We start from the raw sequence: 14,275 nt of genomic DNA on the forward strand, positions 1-14,275 counted from the left end.
TTGGAGGTGGGCGGAGAGTTAGGAAATAGTGATCGAAGACATCTTGAAGGGGTAAACTGGGATAATTTAAAATGTCTTACAATAATTTAGTTAGAGTAATAGTAGAAAAAAAGACTAAAACACGAGATTGGGTTAAAGTTTCAGATGTATGCTAGTAGAAAATTACGAAAATATGAGCACATTGTTGAACGACTACTTCCTTTCAGTATTCACACAGGAGGATCGAACGACCATCTTTAAGATGTCGGTAAATAAAGAGTGCAAATCAATGGTAAAAGATCTGACTAACAACCCTCACATAACTATTGCTTAAATGACAATCTCAAGTAGGTCTGGGTGCGAGAGGATTTATATGTTTTTATGTAATGGGAAGGGTCTTTGGAGGGCTTCAGCACCCTCATCACTTCCCATATATACCTCACCGGGAGTGGCTTGCGCCCGTTCGGTAGGTGTTGTTGTTAACTCCATATCGTTTACAGGAAGTCGTGTGGGAGATACACGCCCGCACGCGAGGATGGCTGGGTTTTGGGTTCTCAAGCAACGGAGGTATGGGACGCGCGGACATGCTGACAGCTTGGGTGCTGGACGGGCGGCTGTACCTTCAGGATCGCCACGGTGTAGGCGATCAACTGCCACTTGAGGACGAGAGAAACGACTGGCAGGTCCTCCATGCTCACGAGAACGACACACACACGGTGGTAGTCGTGATGCGAAAGGTGAACACATGCGACTCCGAAGACTATATTCTGACGGTAAGTGGTGAGAGGAAGTTCAACCCTTGACTGCGGATTTCCTACCAGAAGACCTCAACAAGCTACAGGTATGGAACAAAAAGTGGCTGCTACAATTCAATGAAGAAAAATGTAAAGTCCTGCACCTTGGGAGGGGATATCCAGCACACCAATGCCACACGGGAAACACTCCACTATCCACCACAGAGGCAGAGAAAGACCTGGGACTATATGTAACTAGGCTTACAGTGAAGACGAAATCCGTACCAATCGCAGCGAACGGGTTAAACTGAAATTGGATGAAGAGCTAAAGAAAGTGGAGGTGAAGAAAGAACTCGGGAATGAGGCGAGGGATGGAAAATTAAAGGAATGAGGTGGAGAATGAATGTTAGCCTTTTTGGTAGCTAGTTTATATGTCTGTTCAGTGTAACACGTGTATTGTTGCTAATGGGGTTCAGGTTCATACTGTTACCTCGCTGTCTGGGATGGAGTCACATTTGCTTGCACCTCAGAGTTGATTGAAGTTAGTGAAGTAATAAAAGGCCTGACCATAAGTGGTGAATTGGAAGTGATGTTGATATGGCCGAGCGGATTGACTTCACTTCTCTCTCTCTCTCTCTCTCTCTCTCTCTCTCTCTGGTTATAAAAATGTGCGTTGAGTTTTAACTACATTATACAGTCTCACACGTATATACAGTGAGTGTGAGGAGTCGCATTTAAAAGCCGACACCCTGCGAGTCACACGTCTTGCTGTTCGCCTCGCCCGTCTTGATCTGCCTTCACCACCGCTAGTCGTGGCTCTCGCCGGTGATGACTTGAATCAGCCGGTGTCCACTACAGCAACGGAGATCAGTAAAAAAAAGATGATACTTCTGAACGACCTCACGGCGGCCATTTAAATTCACCTGTCCCACCGCCCGCCCGACATATATTTTTCCTATTTCAACGTATTACAAGCCTTATTTCACTGCCCTCACCCACCCAAAACAATCACAAGGGACTATTTACCGTTACAGATGTGGCGCCACTCTCTCCCAAGCCTACCTTTCACTAAACATCCGGTGGCGCGATACAGAGCTTGTGATTCGACACTTACATTCCTACATTCATATGTACATGATATTATATACATTAGTGCCTTACATGAAGTGGGAAACGAAGCGGAGATGGATAAGGCACGGGAGGTGGATAGTGAAGTAGGAATGCTACTACGAGGTAGAAAATTGTATTGGAAGGGATGGGGAGGTCGATAATAATCAAATACAAATAAAGTATAGGTAGAAAATGATAGTGGAAAACACGTAGGAAGTAAGGGATTGAATGGATATGATGATGGAGCTATATAGGATGGAGCGATAGAGGAAGTATAAGTTAAAGATTAGGTTAGAATGGATGTGGAAGGTGGATGATGAACTGGCTACGGAAGTGTGTGGTGAATAAGGGGATGGGGTAGGAAGTAGAGGTAGAAAATGAAGTGGGAAGGAAACTAAAAGGTGGAGAATGAATGAGGAATGAAAGTTGGATAGGGAAGATGAAATGAAAGTGACAGCTAATGAAGGGGAGAAAAGAAGAGTTCTGGTCGGTGTTGGAGCAAATCCCCCAAAATGCAATTTTTTTTGTCATCATCACAGCTATCCTGACACACAAGAAGTAACAAAAAAATAAATAAATAAATAAATAAATAAATAAATATATATATATATATATATATATATATATATATATATATATATATATATATATATATATATATATATATATATATATATATATATATATATATATATATATATATATATATATATATATATATATATATATATATATATATTGTACAAGCATCAGAAGGACTATCGCAGTCAATAAGAACTTGCTTAGTGTTTGAACTTCTTAACCTATACGCTAGGAATAAAAAATCAAGCATATATATGACCCAAACAATAGGAGCCGTATTACTAAACATTTCGTCGCCCAAGAACACATATTTGACAAGGCTTTCGTAGGAGGTTTAGTCATTTCCGGGAGTAGTTTTATGAGCCTGGTGGTAGTTTGACCCTTCCTCAGTAGAACCTAAAGAAACACTCATTAGAACCCGTCTGACCCCCTTTTTGACCCTTATAAATAGTTGACGTGAGAAGCCAAAGTGTCTTATAATACCGACCTAGGTGTTATTATGAGCTAAGGTTGTTTATTAAGCCTGCAGGGGTTTATATTAACGGGACATGCATTTTATGTGTTCTGGGACCGCAGTGGCGCTGTAAATCCATAGAAATGAGAAAGGGATCAGGTCGGCGTGAGAGCCTCGGGAAGATTCACAGATGTAGAGTTTTTACTAGCTATTGTAGAGGTTCATATTCACAGAGAGGCTACAATTGTTGTTTTTGCAACATGTGCCGGGACAACAGTAAACTACATTATTAAGAGAAATAGGAGAAATCTGGATCATACATGTTTTTTTCGAAATCCTTTTGCATAGTTTTCGATTTTTTTAGCACGAATTTCATATTGACAGGGATAACCTTTTATTGCTTGTAGTATGTAATTTTGCCCTTTTGTTGATTTCTGTGCGTCAGGATAGCAGTGATGCTTGTCTACAGGCGCGTAATTTTGCAACTAGTGGGTAATGCTTCTCCCATCAATAAGGATTCATTGTTACATTCTTTCTTTCCCAGAATGTTTGAAGTATATACTGTACCTATATTGAGGTTCCAACAAAAGCCCTTCACCTTTACCTATTATCAAGTCCTATAGTCAAACTCTTATCCTTCTCAGAATACATGTAACAACCTGTTATATTTGGGTTCGAAAGGTTCAGCTGGGTTCAACTCGACTAACAGGCAATCTATCTCGTCCTCTGTAGGTAGGTAAGGTTTCATCCTTCCAATAATCAGTTTTTAATAGTTAGGCTCCCTTCACAGAACGTCCTCAGTAGTCAACCTCGTTCATTTTTTAAAGGAAAGGAGACAGAACCACCAGAATCATTTGGAGAGGTTTGTACACTACTACGTACATCAGGTTTCGTTGTAGTCTTTCTTGAAATTAGGTTCTAAAGCTCTCTTTAGTATGGTCTGGCTCCAATGCCAAGTTTTTTACTCCTTCTAACAGTCATATTTAATTGTTAGATTTTTCTCTTTCCCAGAAACTTTGTGGTAAAATCTGTGTGCTAATGTTTCAAAATAAAGACTCCCTTACCATCAGGCTCAAATTTCCTCAATATACCAGTGTAAATTTCATTTGCTTCCCCCCACAGTCAGATTTTAAAGTTACTTCTAGTGTAATCTTAATATTATTGTTACATGATCATCCGTAGTATGGCCCTGATTCAAAGTAAAGTCTTTTCACGCATTTCTACAACCATGTTCTATAATATATCTGCTTCCCTCACAAGAACGAGACAGTCCATCTGCTGTACGCGTGGGGGGACGAGGACCCCAGCGGCGCCCACCCTGCCTACCACGGCCCACGTCGAGGCAGCAGGTGCTTTATCATAGCCTTCCTCCATCCTCTTCTCTCTCTCTCTCTCTCTCTCTCTCTCTCTCTCTCTCTCTCTCTCTCTCTCTCTCTCTCTGAGAGTGCTTTAAAATACTTAACGGTTTTACCAACGTGGATCCGACCAAGCTGTTTGTGATGGATGATTCGACGCGAACGAGAAATAATGGCGCTAAACTCAAATGTAGACAAGTTCATTCAGATTGCACAAAAGTCTTCTTCATTAATGCTGTTGTTCGAGATTGGAACAGATTACCACCACCAGTGGTGCAGTGTAACTTGATTGCATCGTTTAAGAATAATCTTGACCGCTATCTCCTCCATCTAAATGTTCACTAGGTCAGTTTCAACGTCATGGTGGCCGCATAACAACTGTCACTTAGGTTTAGGACAGACCATCTAGTTTGGGCCTTAGGGCCTGTGTGGTCTGGTTATTTATGCAATCCTATGTAATTCTCTCTCTCTCTCTCTCTCTCTCTCTCTCTCTCTCTCTCTCTCTCTCTCTCTCTCTCTCTCTCTCTCTCTCTCTCCGAGCATGCATTGTCTAACTTTGAAATAAAACCGATAAGAGTCATAAACTCAAATCACTTAAAAAAAATAAAAAAAAGTCCTGGACTGATAATATCCAGTATAATCCCTGAAAAAAAAAGTGTGCAAAAAAAATCCTCTCTCTCACCCTCACAACCGTCCTCGATATGTCCTTTGTCCTTCAGATTAATCTATTAACCTTTATAACGACCTCTTCACTGTTTTATGACGTAACCAAATCACTGGACGTATCTCTCTTGATTTAGAAAAGGTTTGATAAAGTCCGCATCCATAAATTAACAAATTACGGATTTAACTCAGAGTGGGCGCCGGTCACTAGTGGGCGTCCCTCAGGCTCCAGTTCTTGGCCAGTTGCTCTTTTACTTAGTAAATTTGCAGACGACACAAAGATTGGTAACTCGGTTCACCTGACGACGAAGACAGGCAAAGCCTCCAAGAGCACAAAAAAAAATTTTCAGCTTGGGATAGATGATGTGCCCTTTAACGTACACAAGTGCCAGGTCCTTCAAGTTGGAACGAGGAATAAAATAAGAAGTTTGATTACGAAATGTTAAACAAAGCGTTCAATAATTCTCACAGCAATGCATCGATGCAGCAAATAAAGCGAACAGAATGTTTCATTAAATAAAAAACTTTTTTTTATTTAGAGAAAGATGTAATATCAGCTCTACACAACAGTAGACCAAGAATTTGGAATATATATGGTTTTTTGGTCCCCACCATGTCAGCGTCGGGCAACGAAAATTATCCTCCTTGCGCAAAAAAAATCTGAAAGGCTTTCTGCCTTCTACCCATGTATGTTCTTCTTGAAACGTCGCCTCTGAGGAAAAATTGATCGATTGTTTTAAAAATACTTAAAGGAATACAATGGCGTAAAACTCAGATGTAGACAAGTAAATTCAGACTGCCAAATTTTTTTTTTCTTCAACGTTGTTGTGATGCGAATAAAAATAAGCCATCAGTGGTCCAGTGTAACACGACACGATTGACTCCTTCAAAAAAAAGCTCGACCGTCACTTCCTTCAACTTATTATCAACTAGAGTAGAAGTGCAACGTTTCTTCTGATTATTGTAAAATTATTTTAGATGCTTGCTTTTGAACTACCGTCACCACCATGGGTGTGGTTTGCATTTGGGTCCTTTAATGCTCTCCAATCTCTTCTGGCGCAACCAAATCATTGGATGTAGTCTATCTCGATTTCCAGAAAGCGTTTGATAAAGTTCCACACCATAAATTACTTTGCAAATTAAAGCAACTAGGTACTGACGTTCAAGTACACCAGTGGATCGCAAGATGGTTGAGCAAACAGATAACAAAGAGTGGTGATCAACGGATTTAACTCAGGGTGGGCGCCTGTCACTACTGGTGTCCCTCAGAGCCAACGCTGCCAGACTATCGTACTCAGCCTCTTATGTTTGCCGACTTCCAACCCCAAAACTGTCTCCTCCACCCCGATGACTGGCTTCATCTACAGTTATCATTAAAATGGTTAATTATTGATGTTTCTTGGCAATAATTATAGGTCAGAAACCGGTAAATACGATGCTTTGAGTACGATAATCTGGCAACGGTGCTCAGAGCTCAGTTCTTGGCCCAATGCTGTTCATTATCTACATCAACGATGTTGACGTAGGACTCAATAATCTCATTAGTAAATTTGTTGACGACTTAATCTCATTAGTAAATTTGCTGACGACTCAAAGATTGGTAACTCGGTCCTCACTGACGAAGATGGACAGAGCTTCCAAGAAGGTTTACATAAAATTTCAGCTTGGTTAGATAGATTGGAGTTGCCCTGTAATATAGATAAGTGCTAGGTTCTTCAAGTTGGAAGAATAAATAAAAGGTTCGATTAAAAAATTCGTTAAACTCAAAAGCGTTCAACATATCAAGGACCTGGGTGTCAAAATCACGTCAAACCTGAAATTCTCACAGCAATGCATCGACCCAGCAAATAAAGCGAACAGAATGCTGGGTTTCATTAAGATAAACTATTTAAGGCTGAGTCGTCAGAGTAACGGCCCCGTGTTCAGGAGGACGCGAGTTCAATCCCCGCCCGGTGCCCTGGGCAAGGATTTTTTTTCCGCCGCCGCCGAGTGGCAAACTACCCACCCACATCCATGCACCCACTATCCTATCAACCCGGACTCTTCTAGGATGGGAGGGCAGCATGAGGAGGCAGCAATGAGCAAATGCAAGATAAAGCACGCTAAAATAAACGCCTGCCTGACAACGGGCTGGGGCTGGGCATCAGGTCAGGGTCCACCGAAAGAAAGCCTTGGACCATAAAAAAAATATATATATATATATAGATGTAATACTCTCACTGTACAATAGTTCAGTTCACTTGCTATATGCGGTACTGTTTTAGTGTCCCCACCATGCAAAGAACATCACCAATTTCGGAGGTGTTCAACGTCGAGCAATAAAAATGATCTCTTCCTTGCGCAACAAGCCTTACGACGAAAGTCTCTCGACTCTATATGTTGGCAAATCAAAATTGTTTATAATCGATGACACATTGGAAACGAGAAATAATGGCAAAACTTAAATGTAAAGAAGTAAACTCAGACTGTTCTAAATGTGTCTTCACAAACGTCGTTGTGCGAAAATGGAACGAGCTCCCACCTTCAGAGGTCCAATGCAAGACGACTGACTTCTTTAAAACAAACATGACCGACGCTACCTTAAACTTAATATTTACAAAAGTAAAAATGCAAAGTCCTGATGCCATTTGGTGAATATAATTTCACTTAGGTTTATGGACAGACAAATATCAATAACTTCAAAGTGTTTTGAGATCAAAGTCAAGCATTTTCAGATCGACAGAAACTTATTTTGTAGGCTAAAGAAAGAGCAAACTCCCCCGAAAATAACAAACTTTGGCCCCCTTTACGCTGTGCAGACAACCACGAATCTAGGGTACACGAGGTCTTGCGTGGTGATGTGCAAGGGTCGGGCATGGCCTGATAGAGATCTAGAAATCATCCTTGGATGCTGAGCGAGCGTCCGGAGGGTAGCGTGGGGCTGCGAGGGGGAGCGAGAAAAAAAGTATTCTATGTTAAACTTCCGCGACAAGAGTTGGTAAGGGTCTGGACCAACGGTCATTTCCGGTTGAGGTCTGAGGTGGGTCGGGAACAGAGGTGAGCAAGTGCGGTACTTAGTGCGGTAGTGCGGTAGTGCCGTATCACAAAAAAAGTACCGCACTGCCGCAAAATTTCTGAAAATACCGCACTACCGCGGATCGAACTAAAAAATCCTGCTGTACTTTTATGCGGTACTTTGAAAACTATTGAAGACGACATTTGCAGCGCGGCATGCTCACAGATTTTTTTTTTTTTTTTTTTTGCAGTGAATCGGACTCAATCAGTCAATCGGTATCAGTCATCAGAATCAGTGATTCAGTCATTCTGACTTTTCAGTTATTGTTCAAAATTAAATACTAAATAGACAGACTAAACTACTACACTGCGAGTCTTCTTTAACCCGCGCGGTGCCGGCCATCTCAACCCCGGACCCGTCCGTGGTGCCGGCCGATTTTTAATTTTTATGAGCTTTAAAAATCCAAAGCAATTGTAAGATAATGTAAAAACATGCAAAAAAAGTGGTTTAGAAAAGTGATTTTTTTAAACCCACCTTATATAATATATAAGGTTTTTTTTTTTTAAAAATTGGTAAAACCGAGTGAGAGTACGCCTACCGTCATTTTTTTTTAAACCCACCTTTTATGTTACATAAGGTGGGTTTAAAAAAAATACTTTGTTAAACCACTTTTTGCATGTTTTTCCATTATCTTACAATTGCTTAGGATTTTTTAAGCTCATAAAACAAAAGAAAAATCGGCCGGCCTACTCTCACTCGGTTTTACATAGTTTTTATTAGTTACTAAATCATCTTCAGACATGTCTGATAAGTTGATAACATATCCTCAATACCAAACGCGAATAGCTCAGAGGTCCACTCTGACCAACAAAAACTTTGAGCAGCTTGTGTTCCTGCGTGGAAACATGAAGCTCCTCGGTTACAAGGAGTATGCCATAGACTGGCAGGAAGGGGTCAAGAAGGAGGACGAGGAGGAGGAGTGCTGAGGCCTGAGAAAACTGGAGAATAATTTTCTATTATATATAAAATATGATAAATATTAAATAAATTGATTCCAAAAGTGCATTTGTAGCTGTTTGATTTATTATTGCTTTTATTTTGTTAAAATCTATTGTAAATTAAGGCAATTGTACTATTTTAAGCATGTTTCCTTTGTTTGGATAGCCAGGATAGGCACTGAAGTATATTTTGCATTTTGACTACTGCTACCGCAAACCGCGTACCGCACTGGGAAAGAAAAAAATGGGACCGCACTACCGCAACCGCACTACTCCGGAATAAGTACCGCACTACCGCAACCGCACTACTGATTTTTCAATACCGCGCCCACCTCTGGGACTCGAGGACACTCGTCAAGACTGTTGCCGATAGTCTTGGCTTGTCCTGAGATAGTCACGAGGACTGTCGGTGCCGACTACTTAAAAATAATAAGGGGCTGTCATGACTACAGTCCTCGTATAATGAAGAACGTTCCTGACAACTGCCGGCTCAGAAATATTGACTAACACTTTGTCGGGATGTTGGTGGGATACTGAGTGCCGACAAGATGGGAGCATATCCCAAGACTAATTAATTAGTCGTGGGATATGCTGCCATCTTGTCGGCACTCAGTTCGATCCCTGGCACTAAGTGGTGTTCATTACGGGCTTCCTTGCGGTCTTCACGACTGCCTTGGCGGCAGCCTTGCCAACAGTCGCCGAATTCAACCCAGAATTTTAATAGGATATTTTGGCAGTGGAAACCTGTACATCACACTTCATAGGTCCTTGGATATAGATAGAGGCAATAATGGGCCGCGACTTTCCATTGTGTCAATCAACCCCAGAGAGAAGCAGCAGGGGTGTGTGCGTGCTTTGGTGGCTCCTAATTTTGTGACAGTGAAACGTAACCATTCTCAAAAGTTGTTGTTATGCTTGCGATTTGCAAAATAAAAATATAAAGCTCCTGATGGACGCAGTGAAGGTAGAGGAGGCCCGTAGGAGAATGAGCAAGAAGAAGAAAAGGCTGCAGCGATGCTTATGGGCTTGAACCTGGCTGCTGCACAGGACGTATTATGGCATTTTTATAAATTAATAGCCGAAATGGAGAAAGAAAACTCCACGTTCAGAGGGATAAATTAGTTTGCCGGCACTCTGCCAAGTGGTTGGTGGACGGTAGCCGTCTATAAATCTGAATGTGGAGTTTTCTTTCTCCATTTCGGCTATTAATTTACTTGATTTTGAATTAAGGATAGACCGAAGATGTTTAGTGTTGAAGATGGTGACAGCTGAGTGTTGTCGAAGAATAGGGGATAGTTGTTTGGAAGATTGTGTCGAGTTGATAGGTGGAGAAATTGGGTTTTTGAGGCATTGAAGGACACAAGGTTCCTTTTACCCTAATCGGAAATGATAGTAAGGTCTGGGGTTAAGCGTTCTGCAACCTCCAGCCTGGAGTCATGTAATTCCTGTTGAGAGGGTCTTCTGTTGAAAGAAGTTGAATAATGCAGAGTGGAGTCATCAGCGTATGAGTGGATAGGACAGTTTGTTATGGAAAGAAGATCATTGATGAATAACAGGAAGAGAGTGGGGGATAGAACAGAGCCCTGTGGAACACCACTGTTGATAGGTTTAGGGGAAGAACAGTGACCGTCTACCACAGCAGAGATAGAACGGCTGGAAAGGAAACTGGAGGTAAAGGAACAGAGAGAAGGATAGAATCCGAAAGAGGGCAGTTTAAAAAGCAAAGACTTGTGGCAGACTTTATCGAAGGCTTTCGATATGTCTAGCGCAACTGAGAAAGTTTCACCGAATCGGCTAAGAGAGGATGACCAAGAATCAGTTAAGAAAGCAAGAAGAAGTAGAACCAGTAGAACGCCCCTTGCAGAACCCATACTGGCGATCAGATAGAAGGTTAGAAGTGGAAAGGTGCTTTTGAATCTTCCGGTTAAGGATTGATTCAAAAGCTTTAGACAGACAGGAACGTAAAGCTATAGGGCGGTAGTTTGAGGGATTGGAACGGTCACCCTTCTTAAGGGGCTCTCACACATTCCCGGTCCCGGTCCCGATCGTCCCCGATGACTCCCGATAAGCCGATCGGGGCCTGACCGCCGACAAACTAGGCGATAATAAGCCGCCGGTCTGCCTGCGGTAAACCGGCGACCATATACGATTTTCGATTTCTCCGACCGGCGACTGCAGCAGGTCAGTCGGCGGTAGACCGCCGGCCTACCGGCGGCAGACCTGCGGCACATTGACGAGCAAACACTTTCTTTTCATTTTCATATATTTGTAATTACCTCATAAACAGCTTCATACCTAAATTCATTCGTGTGCATAAAACTCTCTCTCTCTCTCTCTCTCTCTCTCTCTCTCTCTCTCTCTCTCTCTCTCTCTCTCTCTCTCTCTCTCTCTCTCCTCTCTTCACATATCTCTTCCTCCTTTTTCATCTCTTTCCATCCTCTCCTTCCTTCCTCACTCCTCCATCCCTCCCTCTCTTCGTCACTCCCTCTCTTCCTCACTCCTCCCACCTGTTCCTCCTTCCATTCTCTCTCTCTCTCTCTCTCTCTCTCTCTCTCTATATATATATATATATATATATATATATATATATATATATATATATATATATATATATATATATATATATATATATATATATATATATATATATATATATATATTTCTCTCTTTCACCCATTCCTCTTCCTCCTTGCTCTCATCTCACTCTCTCTCTTCATCCCTCGCTCCTCCCTGTTCCTCCTCGTTTTCCTCCTTCCTCCCTTGCTAATCCCCAGGTCAGACACAGGTGTTCACTCGCGGCCTACCGCCGGTCTACCGCCGGTCTGCCGTGGGTGTCGGCGGCTGACCGCCGGTCGACCGGCGACATTTTTCGACACCGCCGGTCGACCGGGCGCATCGCCGATATCTTTGAAAATTTTAAAGTTGACCGGCGGTGGTCGGCTGCGTCTACGGTCCTCAGGGTCGACCGGCGGTAGACCGGCGGTCTGCCACCGACAATCCCCGATCTTACAGCCGGTCGACCGGCGACCGGCTTATCGGGAGCCATCGGGGACGGTCGCGACCGGGACCGGGAATGTGTGAGAGCCCCTTTAGGCACAGGCTGTTCGAAGGCGCATAGCTGGGCGTTATCGCGATAAGTTATCGCGATACTTTATCGCTGATAACAAAATCGGGTTATCGGCCGTCCGCTACTTATTTAAATATATATTGGTATCTTCGTTACTTTTGTGACCAAACTAGCGATAATCGCTACTTTTTTCCGCCTCTCAGAAAAAAAAAACGTTGTCTCATCCCTACTGCGCATGCGTGGCCCGGGCGCCCGTGTTGTATGAAAAAACTTCGGGGTATGAAATATCTTCGGGGAAGAGATTTCATACTTAGATCATCAACATTAAAACACTAGGTTATTTCTTTATGTTAGACACAAAAATCAATATATCAAAGAGAAAAATCATTTAACTTTGCACCAAAACGGATTATTCACTGCCTCAAATTTAAAACTCCATATTCGTTTGTGAGCATGCCATGGTATTGAAGGCATCCTGTGTTGTGTTATTTGGTGACCCATCGTCAAAAGCAGGCGGTTTTGTTTACAAACACTGGTCTCTCGTGAACTGCGCATGTTCAGACCAGTAAGCGTAGCCCTGTACAGTCTCACAAAGCTTTTTAACACATTAAGAGTTGCTGGAAGGCTGAATCAGACATACAGTACCACCATCCTCGCTGTTTCTAGAACGACACTCTGTACATATAAATACAACTCGAACAAGGGTGTCGTTCTGGAAACAGAGAGGATGGTGGTAGTGGTACTGTATGTCTGATTCAGCCTTCCAGCAACTCTTAATTACGGTTAAAAAGCTTTGTGAGACTGTACAGGTCTACGCTTGCTGGTCTGAGCATGCGCATTTCACGAGAGACCAGTGTTTGTAAACAATAGCGCCAGCTTTTGACCGCGGGGACGCCAAATAACACAACAAGGTTCAGGCGTTTCTAGTGTTACCGTCCATATGTACGTGGCAACGTGTGGTTTTCAGGTTTTGTAAGTTTTCTAAAATACAGATAAATAAAATTTGAATTCATCTATTTTTTTTATATATTTGAAATATCAATATAGTATCGTTTTCGGACTTATCACTAGCTAGTATCGGAATTGTGGATTTATATCGGGTGTCGGTTATCGGTTATCGCCTATATTTGTGTCTCCAGCTAACGAATATCGGTTATTACTGATAAGGTTTTCCATTATCAGTTATTGGTTACCGAGAATAAGGTTTTCTGTTATCGTGCTCACCTATGCGAATGCGTACTTCCAGCAGGAAGGAAAGGTAGATATTGACAGGCAAAGGCGAAAGAGTTTGACCAGGCAGGGTGTCAGCACGGAAGCACAGTTTTTAAGGACAATAGGAGGCACTCCATCAGGTCCATAAGCCTTTTGAGAGTTGAGGCCAGAGAGGGCATAGAAAGCATCATTCTTAAAAATCTTAATAACAGGCATGAAAGAGTCAGAGGGGAGGTAAGTAGGAGGAATATGCCCGGAATCGTCCAGAGTGGAGTTGTTACAGAAAGTTTGAGTGAAGAGTTCAGCCTTAGAGATAGATGAGACGGCAGTTCTGCCGTCTGGATTAGGAGGAGGAGGGAAAAATGAAGAAGTGAAATTGGAGGAGATATTTTTGGTTAAGTGCCAGATGTCTCTGGAAGAATTAGAAAGAGCAAGGTGTTGACATGGATAAAAGAGTTTTTGGTAAGTCGAAGAATAGATTTGGCACGATTCCGGGCGGAAATGTAAAGATCATGGTTAGAGGGAGTTCGAAGGCTCGTACCTTTTGTGAGCTGCCTCTCTATCTTTGACAGCACGAGAACAAGCGTGATTAAACCAAGGCTTTTTAGCATGAGGAGTAGAGAAAGAACGTGGAATGTATGCCTCCATTCCAGAGACAATCACCTCTGTGATGCGCTGGGCATACACAGTGGGGTTTCTCTCCTGTAAGCAGCAATCATTTCACGGGAAATCGGAAAAGTACATCCTCAGGTCGTCCCATCGAGCTGAAGCAAAATGCCAGAAGCATCGCCTCTTCGGTGGGTCCAGAGGATGTACAGGAGCGATAGGACGGGATACAGAAATAAGGTTGTGATCGGAGGAGTCCAACGGAGAGAACAGTTTGACAGAGTAATCAGAAGGATTAAAGGTAAGGAAGAGATCTAGAATATTGGGTCTGTCTCCAAGACGGTCTGGAACACGTGTAGGGTGCTGAACCAACTGTTCTAGGTCGTTGAGGAGAGCAAAGTTGTAGGCTTCTTCACCAGGCTGGTCAGTGAAAGAGGATGAAAGGCAAAGCTGGTGGTGAACATTGAAATCTCCCAAGATGGAGATTTCAGCGAAGGGAGAGAGGGTCAAGATGTGCTCC

General features: G+C 42.5%; 1 protein-coding gene across 1 annotated transcript in view; it reads left to right on the forward strand.

Moving 5' to 3' along the window:
• Positions 1-383: 383 nt before the first annotated feature.
• The window catches only part of LOC126990855 (DBH-like monooxygenase protein 1), a 66,482-nt gene continuing 52,590 nt past the window's right edge, over positions 384-14,275 (forward strand). Inside the window, exons 1-2 of the mRNA XM_050849507.1 lie at positions 384-752; positions 4,120-4,208. Coding sequence (XP_050705464.1) covers positions 549-752; positions 4,120-4,208 — 293 coding nt within the window. The 5' untranslated portion in view covers positions 384-548. The remainder of the gene's footprint in view (positions 753-4,119; positions 4,209-14,275) is intronic.

The sequence above is a fragment of the Eriocheir sinensis genome, unplaced genomic scaffold (genome assembly GCF_024679095.1).
Source record: "Eriocheir sinensis breed Jianghai 21 unplaced genomic scaffold, ASM2467909v1 Scaffold215, whole genome shotgun sequence".
Taxonomy (NCBI): domain Eukaryota; kingdom Metazoa; phylum Arthropoda; class Malacostraca; order Decapoda; family Varunidae; genus Eriocheir; species Eriocheir sinensis.